General features: G+C 30.8%; 1 protein-coding gene across 1 annotated transcript in view; it reads right to left on the bottom strand.

Moving 5' to 3' along the window:
• The window catches only part of Gfrl (Glial cell line-derived neurotrophic family receptor-like), a 58,186-nt gene that overhangs the window by 35,822 nt on the left and 1,287 nt on the right, over positions 1 to 21,077 (bottom strand). The window contains exons 3-7 of the mRNA XM_018506680.1: positions 17,796 to 17,806; positions 16,783 to 16,959; positions 5,623 to 5,728; positions 5,384 to 5,536; positions 1,156 to 1,293 (exon numbers count right to left, since the gene is read on the bottom strand). Of these exons, the coding sequence (XP_018362182.1) occupies positions 1,156 to 1,293; positions 5,384 to 5,536; positions 5,623 to 5,728; positions 16,783 to 16,959; positions 17,796 to 17,806 (585 nt within the window). The remainder of the gene's footprint in view (positions 1 to 1,155; positions 1,294 to 5,383; positions 5,537 to 5,622; positions 5,729 to 16,782; positions 16,960 to 17,795; positions 17,807 to 21,077) is intronic.

Below are 21,077 nucleotides of genomic sequence, written 5' to 3' on the forward strand. Positions count from 1 at the left end.
AATTACTATACTCGTGATTATGGTCTACTAGACTATAATCATGAATATAATTATTTTTGCAAAACTTTTTTTTTCTACATTAGAATAGAATATATATACTCATTTTTTATAAATTAACCCTCCAGCATTACTTTGAAATGTTTGATCATAGTTTGTATTCTGGTCCGTTGAGGGAAACAGCATATATTTTTATGGTATACGCAATTTCAATTACTCTATATTCTTCGTGTTAATTGATATTCGTATACTACTTTATACATAAGATTCAATTAATAACATTTTCAAGCAATTTCATGCATGATATTTATCGATCAAAATGCTAAATCGGAATGTATCTTCCATGGAAAGTTACTATTTTAAAAAATAAATTCTTTCGCACAAAGCGACGTCTCTTTACCTTTGTCCTCATATTTTTTTTGTAAAATTCTTCGCAACGAGCGAAAACCGTGCAATGGAAGCGGGAACAAAATTGACACGTAAATAATAATGTCCAATTAGAACGACGCAATCTTATCTCGCTAAGTAAACCAGGGGAGCACCCGATTAAACACCGCAAACACGTCGTCCCTTATTTTTTCTCGCAGTTTTGCCGGAACTTTTTCAATTTTAAAGTTAAATCGCGATTCAACAAGATTTATACGCGCGCTAATGCAATATTTCCTTAGTCAAGAGGACGTCCGTCCAGAATGCAGGACTATGAGGGATGAAATGATATGTTCTTACCTTCTAGATTTGGCAATGTATATGAGTATCGCTTTAAATGAATCCGCTTATGCATTGAGAAAACTATTTTATCTCACAGAGGTTTCATATTCAACAGAATCTTTGTTAAGACAAAATTAGCAGTTATTAAAAACCTTGTTAAAAGCTTTTATAATTGGTTATACAGTTATGGTAAAATGATATTGAAATGATAGTCTTATATCTATTAATATTAAGGCTCTGTTAATATAAGGCTTATATCTGTTAATATTAAGAATGTTTGTTCTTAAAACATGTGTACCTGTTTCGGTCAGATTTGCTACTCGTTTCCAGAATTTTCTTTTCACATGTTTTGCTCAACATTTCTACATTTGCGCATGATCCGTTGTGTATGGATAGTTCATGTAGAAACATGCAAATTTTCAAAAACGTGAATATGACGCACTGCCTCACCTACAACTCCTGTTCTCTTTGCAAGTCTCGGCTAGACTGTGACACGTTGGCATTTCGGCGCCGTCTATGCGTTGCGCGCAAGTTGGGTGCATTTTCTCTTGCGCCACTATACACTCGTCCTTTTTGTTGTCCGTTTTCCTGCAATGTGAAAAACATAGACGAGTGTATAATAAGATTCAGGAAGTTATTTAAAAAATTCTTTAAAGCACACTTTTATTTATACAGAAGTAAACTCCAACAAAGTTGTGACTGTAGTATTATCCAAAACAAGAAATAATTGGTGTTAAAAGAAAAATATTTTAATATAAAGTTTGCACTACATGTACAGATAACAGAAATTAAAATTTACTTCAGATTTATTTATCGAATGAAGCGAACAGTATAACAAAACAAATATTAAAGTTATTATAATACTTTTTAAAAATGATTATTTTATATAGCATTAATGATTATATACCAATATTTTGAACGATAGCTTAATTAATTATACAACTTTAGCTTCAGCTGAAATGCTAATCAGTTTTTTGTATTGCATTGAAATATACGATACAGAAATAGAAATAATAACAATCAATTCACGACTTCATTTTTCGATTAATTTTTTAATTAATGCAATCCAAGTATTATAGTACTTACAATTAGTGTTTTACCGAGAAACGGCAAACTGAAGTGTTAATTGTGGCATTAATTGGCAAAAGATGAATGTGGCGCACATTTCTCGTTCTTTTAATCAGACGCGTATTTTTTATTTATTTACCTGGGTTTTTTCCTATTCAGTCGTTCAGTTCTTATTTCAAAATAGATAAAAAGAGGATTTTATGAGAAAGACTGCAACGAGGATTCGTGGGATAAGAATAAGATACGAAACGGAAGCGGAAAGTTTCCGCATTGTGTCGCAACCAAAAGCTACTTAAAAGTTAAAGTAGGCTCGTTAAAAAATACGAGCTTTTCGCGCAAGAGGAATATTACGGTTGCTTCGAAAATTTCGTCGAAATTGTCATTGCGGGATCTCTATTCGCCTCTATTTGTCCCGCTTGATATTTTGGAAAAATTTGTGCGTGCAATTTCTGCGAAATAATTTCTCTCAATTGTTATGAGCGTGAAGTAATTTTGCTGAAGAATGCAGTTATCATAATATGAGATTAGAATAATACGAAACATAAGCTATTCGAGCCTTGCTAAGTGTCTTTTGCTTTAAACAACAGTCAATAACTAAAATAACCTTTAATTGTAATGTATATGATTATCCTAAATGATATAAAATAAATACAAAAATTATTACTGGGTTATCTAATGCAAGATATAAATAAATTCTATCTACTAACTTAGAACGCCTTTAGAGACAGTAAACACCTAGAAATTTATAAAGGGGATCTAAGATAGAAGAAGCGTCCAACAAACTATTATTCAGACTACCGTTTTATTTTAGATATGTGGATGACATTTTGTTGGCTGCTCTTGAAAATAGGTGAAAATATTTGAATGATATTCTAGATATTTTGCATTTATTATAAGAATATATACAGTTTGCCATATATTAAAGTAAAAAATAATAATCAACTAAGTCTTTAGATGTATTGTTGATAGGAGATACGGATATAATAATTTTTTATTTCTTCTTCATAAAGCCACATTTTCGGGAAGACATTTGAACACCTACTCCAGCAAGGCTTGAATAGCCATGTTTCGTATTATTGTAATTTATTAATTAATATAAGATTGAGTTGTATCCACAATGTGGTGCTATAACGGATAAAGATCGTAATATTGCTTAATATTAAAAAAAATAGTTTAATAATCACGAAAATCCCGTTGTTCCCTCACATTCTCGAGATTAAGATCTTTGATTATTTTTACGCAAAATGTATGAATATAAATTAATTCTTCCTCCTCGTGTTCCTCATCTACTAATTTTCTGTGATATCTACTAATTTTATTTTAAAAATAGTTTCTCAATCTTTAACTTTATTGCAACCGTTTAAAAGATTTATTAGCATAATAGAAGACTAAATTCTTGTTTTATTTAAAATTTAAAAAAATATGATAAAAGTTACAATTAGCTTGCTAACGTTCCTACCTTTCAAAATTTTAACCTGTATACATTAAGGAAGTTTTTTTTTATACATATAAAGAATATTAAAGATCGCGTCTGCAGTAAGATATCGATGCATAGAAGAAATTGCGGCTTGTCATTACGTCAACTTAGTTTCTCATAATGCACCAAGAACAATTGGTTGCAATCATGCGTCCCCTCCATTCTTTATTCATCTCTCCAATTCTCTGCCGCATTGTGCCCATTATTACTTCCATCCGAGTTCAGCTGCATGAATACATGACGCAGAGATCCATCGGGAACATGATCTGGCATTTCTGTCAGTTAAACGTGTTTGCGTTTTCTTTTTCGTTATATCGGTATGGTTCGGCTGCGCGTAACGCCGGATGCAATATAACGGGCACTACTCGGCCATATGTATCGCGGGGCACGCATTGTTTTGCGTAGCGATTCGAAGCTCCGGCTTCAATTGCCTGATATGCAGAATTTTGAAAAATTTCTCGCCGGTGCGAACGTGCGCGAACGTAATTAGAATGCGAGTTAACAACGCGCGTCCTTCGATTAATTCCAAATTAATTTACGACGGCGCCGACAGTTGATTCGTCATTTCGCGCTTGCAGCTGCGCCACTACTGTTACAATAATCCGTTATTAATTCACGTTGCGTCGCGCATTGTGCCGCGGCATAGTCGCTTGCATACCGTCTGCGTTAATATTTTAACGCGACTTTCTCACGACAATGAACAGCTAATTAAACATTCAACGTCGACAGAATGCAATCGAAAAGGGCAATCGTTCCAGTGTAGTTATGTCGATAAAAATCTTTCTGCTGAAAAGAATGCTCTTAGCGAGAGAGACACGAAGCATGCAATAAACTTTCCAAACGATAAAGTATACTTTACGGCGATATGGCGTAGCCATAAGAAAGAAAAAAACGAAAAACTCATGTAAGTCTATCTATTAAATAAAAGTATATATATATATATATATATGTGTGTATATATATATATAAAGAAAGTATAACAAAGATAAGAAAAGAAAAGAAATTATATAGTAGCTGAACAAGCTATACAATGAACCAATAAATATCAGAAATGTAATAGCAGTAGTTTACAAGATTTTGTACAAGAACATATGAACCGTTCCTAAAGTAGTAATTTTCCAATTCAAGCTTAATTTGACAAATATTTCCACTAGGTTTGGTTTCAGAGATTTAAGAAAAGATATTTCTTCTAATAGATATACGTATATATAGTAAAGTTTTATTAAAATTTAAAAAAGTCAAAGTAATAAGAAAAGCTCATAAAAGCTAATATAAGACAAAATTTATTACATAAAAATGAAGTATAAAGTTTAAATTCTCAATTAGAGAATTTAAACTTTTTAGTATATACATTTATATAATTCAAAATTAACAATTCACTAAGACAATGACATATAAATAGAAAGTTAAATTAAAATGTTTTTTTAATAAGATATGTTTAGCAAAAAAATTATAAGTGTTACGTGTTTAATTTTTGTTTTTATACAACTTTAGTCGATTAAAACCTATCAGTAGTCGTTTAGCATGTTTTTGTTCCAATATACTCTTGGAATGACATTTTTCAATTATAATTATTATTCTGATGGAAACATCCACTTTGCTTATTACTTGTCCTAAATTATTCGGAAAGAAATGCTATATTAAAAACTAACATGCTACATCTTAAAAATTCGATCTAATGAAATTTTTCTAGCTGTTGATTCGAATTCAGCGCCCCAAAATACGTTAAAAAATTGTTTTCTTTTCGTGCATTAAAAATTATTTAAAATCTGTAAATTAGTGAGATAATAGAATTAATCCTTTAGTTACTATACGTGCCATTACATAATAGTTTCTTTTTAATTTATTCTTTGAAACGAAACGCCCCTCTAATAGCTTCTCTAATAGAGATCTTTTGAGACAAAACGCCACTGTAATAGCTCTTTTATGCTTATACTATTACGCCTCGATATCTTGCCGTTGTTAAATAAGAATATGTTCTCAATCGTTTTGATCTACATTTGTTTCATCGAAAAGACGTTCACGTTTCTTAATCGAATTCCGAGCTGTACGTACACAGGGATACGGAACCACGTCTAACTTAACTATGTTGTAATCAAAGGGCTAAAAAGCATTGCTGTCTATTTGATTAACCTGCAAAGGCAGAAGGCAATTTCCACGGAATGCTTGTGATTGGCGGTCTTGTAGAAATGCTGCAACGCTTCCATGCACTCGTTCCTCGCGCACGTCGTTGAGTCGCAGTGGTTCAGAACGGGTTCCAGCAGATTCTTGCATTCCGGATCGTTTCTGAGTAAACAAAAACGTACCACGTATACTTTATCTCGTCTGCAATGACTGGTCTTGGTTACTACAACGAAAACTTGCGAACTTACTTGCAGGACGTGTAAGCATGATGGCACGTGCTGGATAAGATCAGTTTCACCGGCTGTTGTATCTTATCGATGTCTGACGTAGAGGACGGTGGCTCCATACCCGCTTCTGCGAAACAAGCAACGTGTCAGTGGATGGAAATTGCTGATTTAATTGTTTATAATTAGAGACAGTTTGCGATTTAACTTTTAAAAGATCGCGAAGAAGTTGTAATATTTTTGATAATAAAAAATAAATATTCTTTTAATTTATACAAAAGTCAGTATTTAAAAATTTTTGAAGTGTTAATTACAAATCTAGGTGCAAAATTAAAAATGGCAAATTAAGTATGACATGCTACATTATTATCCAGGAATTTTTAAAAGTAATTAGTTATCGTTTCTCGATCGTTATCAAGTTAAAAAAATTACCGCTACTTAAAAAGTAACGATTCGTTACTCTACCATTACCTTTTTAATGTTAAAACAAGATCAATCTAAAAAATTTTGCAATATTTTTTGTTAAAGTGTTCGTAAAGACAGTAAATATAACAATGACACTACATTGATACGTTAAAACACAACTGAAAAGGGAAATGCTTTTTCAGTCCGAGCTAGAACTTTGTGCATAATAATATTTCAGAATGAATTTATATATACGTATCTAGGAAATTTTGATCTTGAAATGCAATCCGACTGAAGTGATATTTTTTACAGTAATGGTCTGTCCTTTATTTCTGCACTCTCTGAACTTGTGCAATAAGTTGAAGTGAAACAAACGTATATTTGTTTCGCTTCAACTTATTGCACCGCATGCACCACTTCAGAGAATGCGGGAATAAAGGACAGACCTTAAATCCTTTATCACGTGACATTACTTTTGTGAAACTTAAACGATGGTATCCATAAAGTTTGTTCTTATAGTAATACTGTACTGTGATTCGTTTTTAGATGTCATAAACAAATCACAGAGCCATATTAGCATCTTAAGACATTACTTAAAACAATCTTCAAGAACGAATTATGAATACTGGCTAAAGATTGAAGATTAAGAATATACAAAGATTATATCATAAATAGATTCAAAAGATAAATTGTCATAAATAGGTTTAAGATATAAAAATTAACAATAAAAGCAATTGTAAAACTCGTTACCGTTACAGTTACAAAAAAAGATAATGTCTTTATCAGTCCGTTACAAAAAAGTAACTATAATGGGGTTACAAGTAACGAGTTACTTTCAATCCCTGATTTTTACTAAAATTTTCCTCGGAGAGGACGTTTTAGAATGAAGTCGAGATATACATTTTCTGATGTTTTTCCATCCCAGCAAATTGAAAAGAGCAAAGTCCGCGTGATGAGTTAGAAATAAGCTTGGCATTCAGAAGAAGAGTAGAAAATACGATCGCAGGATCTAATTTATCTCGACTCATGACGACAAATGTGGTTTAAGTAATGTCTTACTTTATTAATCAAATATGCGTATAAAAATAACTATGTAAAAAACATTCATTGTAACCAGCGAAATACTTTTTCAATTAGCGTCATGTAATGCAATTGTATATGAGACATTTTGCATTCGCATTTGATAAATTGTGTAAAAGTATCATTTATCATGGATATATCTACTGTTTTACGCACGATATTGAAGGTTTTTCTAGCACAAATTGAAACGCAAGCTTCTATTTACTATCGATTGATGCATCGAGGGATGCGTGTAACGCTTTTTCTTTCTTGAAATTGATCGATATAGGCATAGTTAAATGGCAACTTGAGTTCCACCTGTTCTTATCCATAATGCACTGTTTACACAGTCACAAGGGAGACCCACTTTTCTTGCCGGTGGATACAAATAAATGATAAATCATCAACGTCACACCGGAGGCGTCGACGCACTGTAGAGCGATACTTATCGTTTCCTTTATTTCCAACTCCATAAGAATTATGAGAACCCATATCAGAACAAACAGGCAATTTTTCATCATCATTTAAATGGAACGTTATTAAACCTCAAACTTTAGATTGAATTTGTTCGAGTTCTAAGATATTTTATATCAAGTCTTACTATATGCATTTACATTAATTTTAAGTAGACATGTATTTCCTGTAAATTCTAAAAAATTAATCGTGATGCAAAATACTCTCTCGAAGAAAACAATGAGCTATCATGGAAATCCTTGTTGAAAATATCTAGTTCTGTAACAGACTCGAATTCGACAAGCGATTGTCCGAGGGATGGATATCTACCCGATGACGAATGATCGCCGTCATTAACCAACATCTTCTCTTCGATTGATGGACTCCGCCGACGAGGTTAACGATCGCGGGGGGTATCCGTGAATATCAGAAGAGAAGGAAGAACGAGACTACCTTTTTGGCATGAAGGGGAAAAAAGGTCTAGTAGAGGTCATTCCCCATGAGAAAAGCCGCTCCACCAGATGACTGGCCATAAGTCAACCACCATGAAGAGCGTGACTTCGACGCACTTTATTAAGACAAACGAGCGGCCGCCTCTCTTGCATCCCCTTTAGGGGCCTTTAATCGCACCCCTGAATCGTTCGTAAGTTATCTGTATGCGTATTTGTTTCACTATGAAAAAAGAAAAGTCAATAGTTGTTTAAAGTTTTAATAAAAGCACAGAGATAAAAGCAGGTTATATGTATGTATGAATATGTGTGTATGTGTGTATCTATATATACTTAATGATCAATCTTTCCAAATTAGAAGAGAGTTCCAAATTTTAACTTTTCGTCCCACTTTACACGTCCCAAATTTTTTCCCAAATTAAGAACATGATTAATAAATTATTCCTTTTTGAATGTAAAAATAACAAATGTAAATCAGTAACAATAAAAAGCGAAAATAATAAATGTGAAATATAATTTTTAATTAATATGTGAAGAATTTTATGACTTTTTATTTAAAAATACAGATATTACTAACAAAATACACATTTAGTAGAAAAAAACAATTTTAAAAAGTAAAATGTGAAAAATCTTGTTACTTGACGTAATTTTTGTGATTTCATGTGATGTTGTACATTATTATAAATAGTTATTTATAAAATATATACATAAAAAGTTATTTATATATATAATAACAATATTATTTATGTGTATCGTTAACAATTAATTAAAAACTAAAATGAACTAAATAAGAATTTGATATAGAGAATAAAAGCCGTAATGAGCCAATGCAGATATAAGTGCGCAAAAATAACAGTTTATTCATATATCATATCTATCGGTAAACGTTTTAATTACTTTTCTCTGTACAAAACAAAAAAAACTGAATTACAATATTATAAATAGTCTAATGAAAAGCAAACAGAGATAATGTTATAAAAGGAATATAATTTGCAAAGCTAGTGCGTAAAATCGTCATCAACAGTGTATATGTAATGTGGTATCGATGTCGGCTTCATAATAATTAAGACTGAACGTATAAAACTAGTTGAAGCTAAAATTTAATATCAGTCAAATAATGTGCTAGCATTGCTAGTTAAGTCTCAATCATATTCCAAAGAAGTAATAAAATCAGAATGTGTTAAAATTTAATTTTTGATCGAGCCAAGAAACTGTGGCATAAGGTCAGATATTCTCGTTTTATTCTTCTTGACGATATGTCACAGTCTCTTGGCTCGATCAAATATTATATTTTAATTTTTCATCGGTAACTTTTAAAAAGTAACTTTCCATTTTCCGATTTATACACACGGTCCGTCGAATCGTTTCTTTATATTCGCACTGTTAAAGCGAAATAAAAATAATTTTATAACTGTAACTGATAATCTGTAATCACATATTCTAACTCGCTATTTAAACAATATTGTTCTCCGCAAACTTAAATGCAATCATTTAGAATTATAAGAAACATATACGCATAACGACAAATAACAAGGAATGGCGAGAATAATATTTGGTGTGCGAAGAAGATTCAACAAAAATTTGGTAGGAAAATGATGGATCAGTTACTATTGCGAATAATTTTCATTATTCTTTAACGTAATAAATGATACACGATTTATGATATAAATCAAAAAGAATAATAAAGCGATTATACAAAAAAACACACGCGAATTTATTTCTTTTTGAACTGCTTTATTTCTTCCTCCATTTTCTTTATTACATACACCCTAACACGCCAATAAACGTCTACGTTTCTCTTAAATTAAAATATTTTAAAACCAATCTTTATTTTTATTAATAGATTCTTTTGGTATAAGTCTAATATACTAAACTAATGAGGACAAATTTAAATCAATATATTAAACGGTTTTTCTTTATTTTTTAAATATTAAAGTTAATAAAAGAGAGAGTTGAAGGGAAAAAGAAAAAGATGTTAAACCATCACAAATATTGAAGCCTGACAAGATTAAAATCGACATAAATCGAAACGCACTTAAGAATTTTCTATATACAACATCGATATCTCAAATTTTAGATACGATCGACGCATTATAGTACATAGAAAGACAATAACAATTTCAAACAGCAGTAACTGGAACTTATGTTACTGGCTTCTCGAGATCGATGTCGAGCTCGTCTTCGCATCGCAAAATATATCGGTCAGGTGAAGACCTCTTCAGTGACACAGGTGTGCGGATGCAGAAACTTGCTCGGCAAGTCGTTAGACTCTCAAACCAACGAGATCATTTGCTCATGGAAAATGGAAAACGGCTAAAACACCACAAGTGAAACACGTACTTATTCTAAGCACAGCACTTAAACTGTAAATGGTGTCGAATACTCAGCCAGTAATGCAGATTGGTCGATTAACGTCGAATCAATGTCGATCGACATTGAATTAGTATCGACTAGACATTGATTAACCAATTTCTGGCTGGGTGGAGAGCTCTCTTTCTACTGTTTCTTTTGAAAAAGGAAACCTCATTAAAAATGAAAAATTTAATTTAAAAATCGTTAAGTAATATATAATAACTGATACCAAAAACATAAAACAAACTGTTTAATCGATAACAATTTGATTTTTGTATGTCAATCATCTTAAACCGAAGAAATGCAAAAAATTTATATGGTATCAACAAATTCGTTTTATTTTCATAAGGATTTGTAAAATAAATCACAAACTTTACCATCAGTCAGACACGGCACGTAGAAACGTAGGATGATGAAACGTCCTGACAGGAGCTGTCAGGACATCCCAAACCTTGGCCAAATCCAGGTTGCGATTTATATCCAGCTCCATGTTCCTGTGACTTCTATTAAATTTCATTCATTTCTAACGCAAAAATAACAGGAGTCGTGAATACACACGTCTTTGCACGTCGTGATTTTTGTCGCCGTACCTCGCAAAGTTGACGGAAATGCAAATCGCCAGTTAACGAAATTGCAAGTTTAACGTCGACGCTCGTGACTTGTCTGTCTGCGTTGCATATTCAATGTGACGTTGAACTGGCGAAATATACCGACCTTACACGATACTGACGATTGAATACGGTTCTTAAAAAGGATCAAGATTCACGAGATAATTCACTTCTTCGTTCGTTGCTAGATTCAAAACCACTAATTCCTATTCGCAGCGGCTAATTCATTCGCGAGTTTTCGATGTTGAACTGGACGAAATCGGCTGAAATTTATAACACTGTAACAAACTCTGCGAATGAATTCACCGAGCACGAAATTTGCCTCGTGGTTATTCTCCGCGTTTTAACGAATGATTCAACCATGTCGGCTGGAAAGCTCTCATCATACGCGCCCGTTTCCGGATTAAATATTAAACATACGATGTAAAAATTAAATAAGATACGTTTCCCCTGAAATAAGTCACCTGTGAATGTAATTTTAACTGAAAGTCTCTGACGATCTCGATAAAATTTACGATTTTTTTCAAAACGATTTTTCGTGTGAGTAATTTCTATACCTGTATTAGAAATTTTACTCTCTCTTAATACGATATTTTATTATAGAAATTAAATTAAGATCAAATAAAATTTGATTATATTTTATAATATATATATACTTATAAAAAATTGCCTAAATGTATTAATTTAATTGTAATCATTAATTTTAGCCAGATATAAGTACAACCAATTACACAATATAATATTTAGCAAATATATATGATATTAGCCTTTTTAAATGAAATTAAAATGTGGCTATCTGAGCTATTATGATATGTAAAATAAAAATAATGTACAGATAATGTACAATCCATCAAACGTGACAATTGATAAATGAGCGAACGTGCTAATTAATCATTAGCCCGGTACCGTAGAGTGGTCTTTCGATTTTATCCGCTATTTATATATATTTCAAACCGCAATGAATATCCGTAATTGATCGGCCAACCGAGTAATTAGCGCAGCTGTAATTGAGAGAAAATCGCGTTAAAGAAGCGCGCAAAGCGCTGAGCGGACAGCGTTTCCCGATCGCAATTGCATTTCCCATATTTGACGTTAATTGGCCGCGCGGGCAATTAGTTACAGTAATAATTGAGGAGAAACAAGATCCACACCGGTGCCAAAAACGCCGACTAATCGCGGTGTTATTCATGATTAGTCATGGCGTGAAGTCAAGCAAAAAATCTTCCAACATTCTGACATTATTTTAACCTATCCGGGTAATTTACATGTTTCCCTGCGTTTATTGCAGTTTCATCCTATAATTTAATTAGTTATTAATTGAAATAACTCTCTCGTCTATAGGCATGTTCGGATTCCCAGCCGGGTGCTCCCCGAGTCATCCTTGTTTAACATTCAGTACACAACAAGGGTAGAGTGATATCTAGGTGGCACTCGGGTGGGAATTTGAACCTATGTTGTAAATAGCCTATGTTGTTCCCAGCAAATTGTGACATTTTAACAAAAAAACAAAGTATCAGTTTTTAATTATAGAACTGTAAGAGACTTTTTGAAACATTAATACTTTTACATTCATCAAATTTTTTACTTTATTTTATTTTTACAAAACGTAGAGACACCCTTGTCAGTCTAGCCATTAATAACATACTATAGACAAGAAAATATTGTTAATGGTTTTGTTATTTTAATAAATATTTATTTCGTATAAATAAAAATATAATAAGATTCTTGCAACGCTACAATTTTGAAATAATTTCTTTTTTATTCAATAGCACATTTACAAACATGAGAGAGAGAGAGAGAGAGAGAGAGAGAGAGAGAGAGAGAGAGAAGTTATCATTTTCACTAATAGTTATCTATAACACAAAAAGTGAATTAACCATTAGTTTTACTTCTCAAAACCATGGATTATATAACAATATTAATTAATTAGCAAGAAACTAAACTAGTTCGTAATCAGTGAAGAAAAAGTTTACAATGAGTGATTTTTGGATAGAATTTTAATCACTGCTCGTTTTTCACGGTATTAATTGCCCTATGATAGAATTTCGATGAGTCAAATCTGAATACAAACCCATTCAAGTTTTTGGTATTTTCTCTTTTTTTTCACATTCGTCATTCCCTTGAACACGACGATGTACAAATAAATAAATACGATATAGAAGCAAAATCATTATTGGCAGTATTAAATACACACTATTCTAATTACAATGTACAACGTAACGTGTTAAAGATACTATCAATTTGCAGTATTCCGCGAAAGTTCTAATTTTTTAAACAAGTTGATTTTGTAAATAAGTCATTACAGCAAACAAATAATATAAAATAAGTTTTTATATATTTTAAAGCATAAAGAGTTTTAATAATTGTTATTTAAAACATGAGAAGATGATAAAAAAGATTGCAATTATTAAAATTATCACATTGCCAATACAATATTTTACTATATTGAATTTAAAAGAAAATAAATAAAAAAATAAATTAAATGGTTTGATATTAAAAATTTGTAACTAAAAAGGGACCACAAATTGTATCAAAATATTTTGTCGTTCTGACAGTTATAAATTCATAATATGTTATATACTAGACTTGTGTTTCAAAATTTTATTTTGCTCAATAGATAAAATGTAAAGAAATAGTTATATTGTACAAAAATAAAAAAAACATTTTCAAATTATAACGTAAAAACAAAATTGATCCTTTGGTAAGGTTTGTTTCACATCAACGACGCGCGAGAGATCGAGTGAGCATATCTGCTCATCCAAGTGCGTTTCTCTCAAATCCGGGAAACGGCGATCGATGTAAAACCGTCGTGTAATATCGAATACGACGAAAACTTGGGTGAATCTTGGGCACGATAGCGGATTAAAGTTCCAAATCCGGCGGCTCGAGAAATAATATGCAGACGCGCAAGAGAGATACGAGGAGAGGCAGGAAATGAGAGCAACCGGAGAGAGAGTTGAAATTAAATTAAACTTTCGCTGTGATAAATCTTATTCGTTGAAGTGATATCTTCGCAAGATATTACGCGAGAGATGCGATCGATCGTCCGTTCTTTCATCTCGTCGACGGAAAATCATGATCGTCAAAAGTCCGAAGATTAATTCCTATTATATTTGCCCGTTCTATCATTTATCTTGACTAATCGCGAATTATTAATTATTGATATCATATATTTTTACTCTTATACACATTTTTATATAAATATCTTTTAAAATTTTTTATATTTATAAGTTTTGTAAAAACATTTAAAACATATCTTATATATTTATATAATTTTCCCTTTTTCAACTATATCGCAGTATAATTAAAAATATTTAATACTAATATTAATTTTACTTTATATTAATTTTTTATAAAATATTTCGTATAATTGCAATTCTATTGGATTATGTAAGTGTGGTTATATATAAAAAGATAATAAAATAAACAAAATATTTTCTATTAGAGAAGTAAAAATACAAAAAAATACGGTTTCACGGATATCGCAATACCAATTGATGCAATTTATTTATTTGGCGTATAATAAACTTGCATGTAAAAATATATTTGTTGCACGGAAACTAATGAATTTCATTTCACCACGTTGTACACCGAGTCGGTTCACTGAGAAGCATTTTTATTGTAATTGGTTATCACTATTTGATATATTGAAATGAATGTGGTTTTTTCCCCTCCAAAATATGAAAAAATTATTTCGGATATGCGAAGATTTACCAAACCGCAATGTAATTAATATTTTCAGCGAAATATTCTCATAAAAATTTTTAGAAATCCATATTGTTTTTAGCTATATAATATTATAAATTCTATCCCCCTGTATACTTTTCTCTTATCTGCAATATGTATGTATAAACAGACTTTCCTTGAAAATGTTTATTGTATTATATTCACCTCTCATATATATGAATAACAATCAATTTCTAGATTTCCCACTTTTCCATGAAAAAAAATTTACATATATACATAATTTTTTTATATATCAAATTGGCTCATTTTTCAGTATTTACGCTTTTAACTTCGTATCACTAAAAATCGGCGGTATACGTTGAAATATAAAAACCTTACGTAAATTATTACAAGGGAAATAAGCACCATCAAATATAAAGTATCTCGAAAGAATTGTAAGAACTCTATTCACCGATGCTTAACCTCTTTGATTATGTCGAAACTTGATCTGTTTGATCGTATCGAAAGTTATATCTCACTCTGTCAGTTGAATAGCTTGTTCCTGTCAATTATTCTTTGCTTGAAATTATAAGTACGAAGAACCTTGTACCTCCAAAAGGAAAGTATCGCAAGTCCTTGTACAAAATAAGTTGATATAGTTTGTATTGAAGATATTTTCTGATACGTAAGTCACATAAATTTCCAAGTGATCTTAATAGCTAATTAAAAGACCTAATATTATGCCTTTTCATATAAAAATAATTTGTTGCTATGCGTTATAAAGTTGAAAAAGAGATCATTTGCGATAGAACGATATACAAAACGTTTTGCAGTCGTTCGTCGAAACATGATGACGATTACTGCATCGCGGAGTACAACAAGAGTTGCATGCATAAAAGCAGTCTCATGTATCCCTCTCCCTGATTTTTCCTCGCGCGAAACACGACTATCCGTCAACAGGGTGCCATCACGGGTAGTTTGCGAGAAAACATGAATTTGCACGGCGCATTAAAATAAATGGAATTTTCCATGATGCACCCCAGCGATGTCACGACGTTTTTGATATAACCAGTAGCATCCAACAAGAATCATCACATCGGTAGTCTTATTTCTCGTGCTGATTGCAATTTGTGCTAGAATGAAGAAATCGGTAGCTGACAATTCTGCTTCCATGCATAAGTTTGTTTACGGTAATGATAAACGAAACGAAATAGTTGCTAACAATCCTAATATCCATAACGAAATAATTTCTAACGCACATTTGATAAATATACAGAATGGTTCATTTTAATTAATCCTATCAATTTTCTCGAAAATTATTGATAATACGAAAAAATGTTATCATTAATAATTTTGGAGAAAATTGATTGGATTGGTTAAAATAAACTACCCTCTGTGTATATCATAAATAATTAAAAAATCGTTGTTTTATATAATTTTTTATAATTTGGGTCTGCCAAATTCAATTTTAAAAAACACGTAATTGACACGTTTTTAATATCATGACATTTATTTTATTAGCGACAAAACTGTTTAACAATTTATTATTTTTTAAATAAAACAGATATAAATCAATAGGATTTGTTTACCGTGTAAAGAAGACACATTCATTTTTAACACATGTAAGGAATATTTTCATTTAAAAAATAATCTATTTAATTAATAATAAAATCAATACTAGAAAAATGCTTATTACGATCGAAGCTGGATTTTCATTGCTTCAAATAATTCAACCTTGAATTACTAATATACACTATACATATATCTTAGTGGCTTAATGGCTTAGGACGCTCGTACGGAATACAAGAGATCCGTATTCAAGTCCCGGGTGAGGTGATATTTTTCACAATAAATTTATTAACAGTTTCAACATATTAATATCTTTATAATACGATGCTTAATGGTAGCATCAAATTATTAAATTGCTTGTTAATTCGCGATTACTAGAGCAGTTTTAATTGCGTTTATAGTTCGGAAAAACAATTCGCGCAGTTCTAAAAAGACTACAATATGCTATATATGCAAGTACATATATAGTGTATATTAGCAATTCAAGATTGAATTATTTAAAGCAATGAAGATCCAGCTTCGACTGTAATAGGCATTTTTCTAGTATTGATTGTGTTTCTCACATATGCGGTCTAAAATAAAAATTATTATTAATAAAATTATGACTTTGATGAGAGACTCACGTTCGAAATCATCTGTCTGGTTCCTCTTGTGATGAGTGCGATGATGATGACCAACCGGGAGGGGGATCTGCTTCATGTTGAACAGATCCCGATGTTTGGCATCGATCAGTGGATTTTCCAACTGCGATTCAATCACCTCGAAGCTGGTGGAATTGTCCGGATGAGCGATGACCTTCACTGTAAATGACCGGATGTAACAAGTTGTGCACAAGAAGTGCATTTTCAATATAAATCCATCCTCTGAAGGAATTAAAAAAACTTTTCTTCCGACTATATCACAAATAGCAGACGGAAGTAAGATTGTGCGCAATTCCGAAAATTATTTGGAAATCACTCTTATTTGAAATTGTAGCTGTAGTTGTGAGCTGCAAAATTTAATTCAGAAGACGTTGCAAGATTGCAAAAGGGTTTTCTTTAGTTAATCCGCGAAAATATTTGTGCGAAAACGTGACTGCAAATGATGTCACAGCGCGGGACGCGAAGAGTCTGAGAAATTAATACGATGGAACTAAAAGCTTTTTTTCTTAGCTACTGTATAGTCGCATCGAAGTAGAACGAGATAAATAATGAATCATGACTTTTTGACCTATCCTAAGTGCATTCGGACACATTGAATAAAATTCCAATCCCGTTAAATAAAGAAATAAACAAGAAAGAAATATAATATGCCAGTTGTATTTCTAATTGCAATAGAGTGTACTTATTTCTTTAATTCGTCAAAGAGAGAAATTAATCAGATTATTAAAAGTTTAAAAGAGAAAAAAATTAATATAATTATTTCAAATTTATAATTGAGATCTATTTTTAATATAATTTGTTTTAATAATAATAACATTTTAATAATACATATGATAAGCAATATATGTAAATTTTGGAAATGTGTTGTGTATGTATGTTCAAAAGATACTATAAAAATGTATGTACATATTCGAAATAAGCATTATATTAACATAAACTGTACTAAAAATATTTATATATTTAAATTTTCTCTTATGTTTGAAGAATATGTTTACCTTCAGTATACCTGAATTATACCCAGCATAATTAAAAATACGTATAATAGTATGCATAAATCTCTCTATCTGTATATGTGTGTATATTTCTCAGGTATACTTATTATTTGTTAAAATATATTCCTCAGCACGTATTGAGAAAACAAAAAAAAATTGAATACACTCAGTTTATATGACTATGTCGTGTATAACATAGAGCGTAAATAATGTAAAGAGAAAATATATAGATAATATAATATACCTTTATATATATATACATCATCTCCAAGTATTCTCAGAACCTTTTTGTGCTGTTAGGCGTGTGTGTGTGTGTGTGTGTGTGTGTATAATTAAAACATTATATATATTTTGTCTTTTAAAAAGAAAATATTATTTTGCCCTAATATTTTCTATGATCTATCAAAGATATTAAATTTTACAAATATATTTATTCTTCCATTTTTTTGGTTTTAAAAATAATTAACTAGGTATTCGGTTACTTTCTAAAAATTTTTATTTGTATACTGCATAAGATAGTCTAATAATTTCGTAAAAAAATGCTTTTAATAAAATATAGAACCATATCTAAAATGTTTCACATGTAGTGAGTTAAGAGAACGTTAAGAAAGAATAAATAATACTAAAAACAATACTAGCGATCAACCTGAGCTCTTAATAATTATTATTTTATTTTGCTATTAAAAATTAATTAATTTGCTGTACTATCAATGCAGTGTTTCTACTTTGGGGAAAAATTTCAATTTCGGGGGAATTTTTGTATCATTGAGAGGAGAAAAGGAAAAAGGGGAAAACACGCGGCGGAAAATTCCAAAAAATTGAAAAACAATAAAAATATTTCTTGCAGTAATGGAAAATACAAATTTTTTAATCAATTAATTTAACAGTCTTGTGCTATCAGTATCGGCAGCTATCAATATAGAGATAAGAACTCAGATATTTATACCCGTGTCTTGATATAGACTGTCATTAAAAATCTATAGTTCACGTTACGTACGACTATATTTTCAATACCAGCAGTGTGCATTGGAATACGATATATATAATATTATTATACTATTAGCCTCTATACTATTAGCTTCTTAGGTATAAGACCTCTCCTCATACATGAACTGTACAGTATTAAACAGGGGTTCAATTTTGTAATATATAACTTGATAAAAATGACAAAAATAAACAAATTTATAACAATATTTTTAATTTCATTGATCAATAATATTTAACAAATTTTATTTTTGTAATTTTTATTAAGTTGTATAATACACAATCGATCTCCTATTTCGTACATAACAATAAAGACAATTCATACATAAAGGATTAGCGATCCAGTATTATAGGGTGCTTTATAATATATAGGTATAACTACAGAAATGAATTCTGGACGTAAAAATAATATCAAAAAGTTAATATAAATGTTAGTTATACCTGACTTTCTGAGTAATCATTTTAGTATTTGATTAAAGTTCGTTACAAATTGAACTAGAGTAGTGTTTTAATATATTTCTGTCTTTATATATAAAAATGTCAGCAAGATTAAGATATATAAAGACATATAAAGATACTACGCTGGCTCAACTTGTACCCGGAATTAATGAAATATGAAAATGTTTGTCATAAAAAACAAGGCGAGATAAAATAAATATTTGAACCTTTTCGTGTTATTTTTGTGCTTTTAGTTTATTTCTGAAGTTATGTTCACATGTTATAAAACATCTGATATAGGTCGTATTCCGATATACACTGCCAGTACTGAAAATCTCTCACGAAATCTATCTAATGATAAAAAATTAATTATTCTGTGACTTTTAGTTTTAAAACCACATTTGCTCTTATTATTATTAAAATACATTTTTAATCAATTTTATTGAACATTGTGTTTAATTTGTTTGTTTATTCTGAATTAAAACAGCCTATTTAACCTGAGAATAACAACGATAAAATTAATTATAAAAAAGTAAAATAAATGCTTTAAATATATAAAATTTCTAAAATTTTCTATTAAAATAAAAAATTTGAACGTGTGACCCACTCTCTTAAAATAATAAAATCTAGGACACTGAGAGAAAGGATTTTCTTAATTTAACAAGCCACCTGATATCTCTAGTAAATGATTTGACAACAAATTATTATTTTAATATTTGTTGTGATTGATGCTAATCTGCTATTCCAATAGTTATTTATAGTAATAGAAGCAATTTATGCAAAACCTAGCCTATTTTTTGATAGACTTTTATTTGCTAGCAATACTGATTATTTTTATTTGTATCGTAAATCATGTATTATTTGTTATATCAACGAATATTGAGAAATTCGCAATAATACCTGATCAATTCGTTTTCTTACCAAACCATCATATTTGTCATTCTTTTTTGTTCCTATAACAAACTCATTTCTCTCAAAGGATAACAACATTTTTTTTTGGGAGGGAAATTTTAAGGTAAAGCGAAGGAAAAAAAAATGAATTTTGGAGGAGAAGACGGGATATATATAATATGTATATAAATATGTATATAAATATACACATATGTACACAAATACCAGACTATTCTAGTAGAAACACTGTATCAATGTGTTATTAGAAATCTCATAAATTCTAAAGTATCTACAATTATAATTTACTTACTATGTATACGTACACATTTCTTTTAAATAATTAACTTCTTCTGTAGCTAAATAAATTATTAAGCATACTACGCTGGGGACATGAGTATCGTATGCACATTTTTCATATCGATTACATATATAAAAATAAAAGACCAATAGAAATTCTAAATTAAAATTTTTACCGTTATTATAATATAAATTATTGCTATAAACATTACTGTTATTATGATAATGTTAAGATTATCATAAATTAACTCTTTTAACAGTTTTATCTCTAAAAAAGATAATTAATAATATCAAGCTCTAAGTAAAAATTTTCCAGACTCTCATATTTTTTTCCATTTCCTAAAAATATTATGCCGAAATAAGGTCTAAAAAAAGTACGTATTCGTGACGCGTGCCCATCACAGTGCCCGACGTATTCACGCAAAATAAAACTGTTCAAGACATCTAACGTGTCCTTGGACACGTTCTTCGGCGGTGAGAAAATCCCGAGATCTCTTGTGCGTGCCGGTGGGCCCGGTACGAACCTTGATCGACGAACTCTTCGCGGAAATCGAAGATCCGATCGACGGGCGGCGCGGCTGGCCTGATTTCGAGGTCATCGAGGTCGTCGTCGGCGCGGTCGAAGATCGCGCGGTGCTCGTAGGTGGGCCTAGGCGCAAACTTCCTCGGGGCCGG

This window comes from Trachymyrmex cornetzi, unplaced genomic scaffold (genome assembly GCF_001594075.2).
Source record: "Trachymyrmex cornetzi isolate Tcor2-1 unplaced genomic scaffold, Tcor1.1 scaffold23, whole genome shotgun sequence".
NCBI classification, from domain to species: Eukaryota; Metazoa; Arthropoda; class Insecta; order Hymenoptera; family Formicidae; genus Trachymyrmex; species Trachymyrmex cornetzi.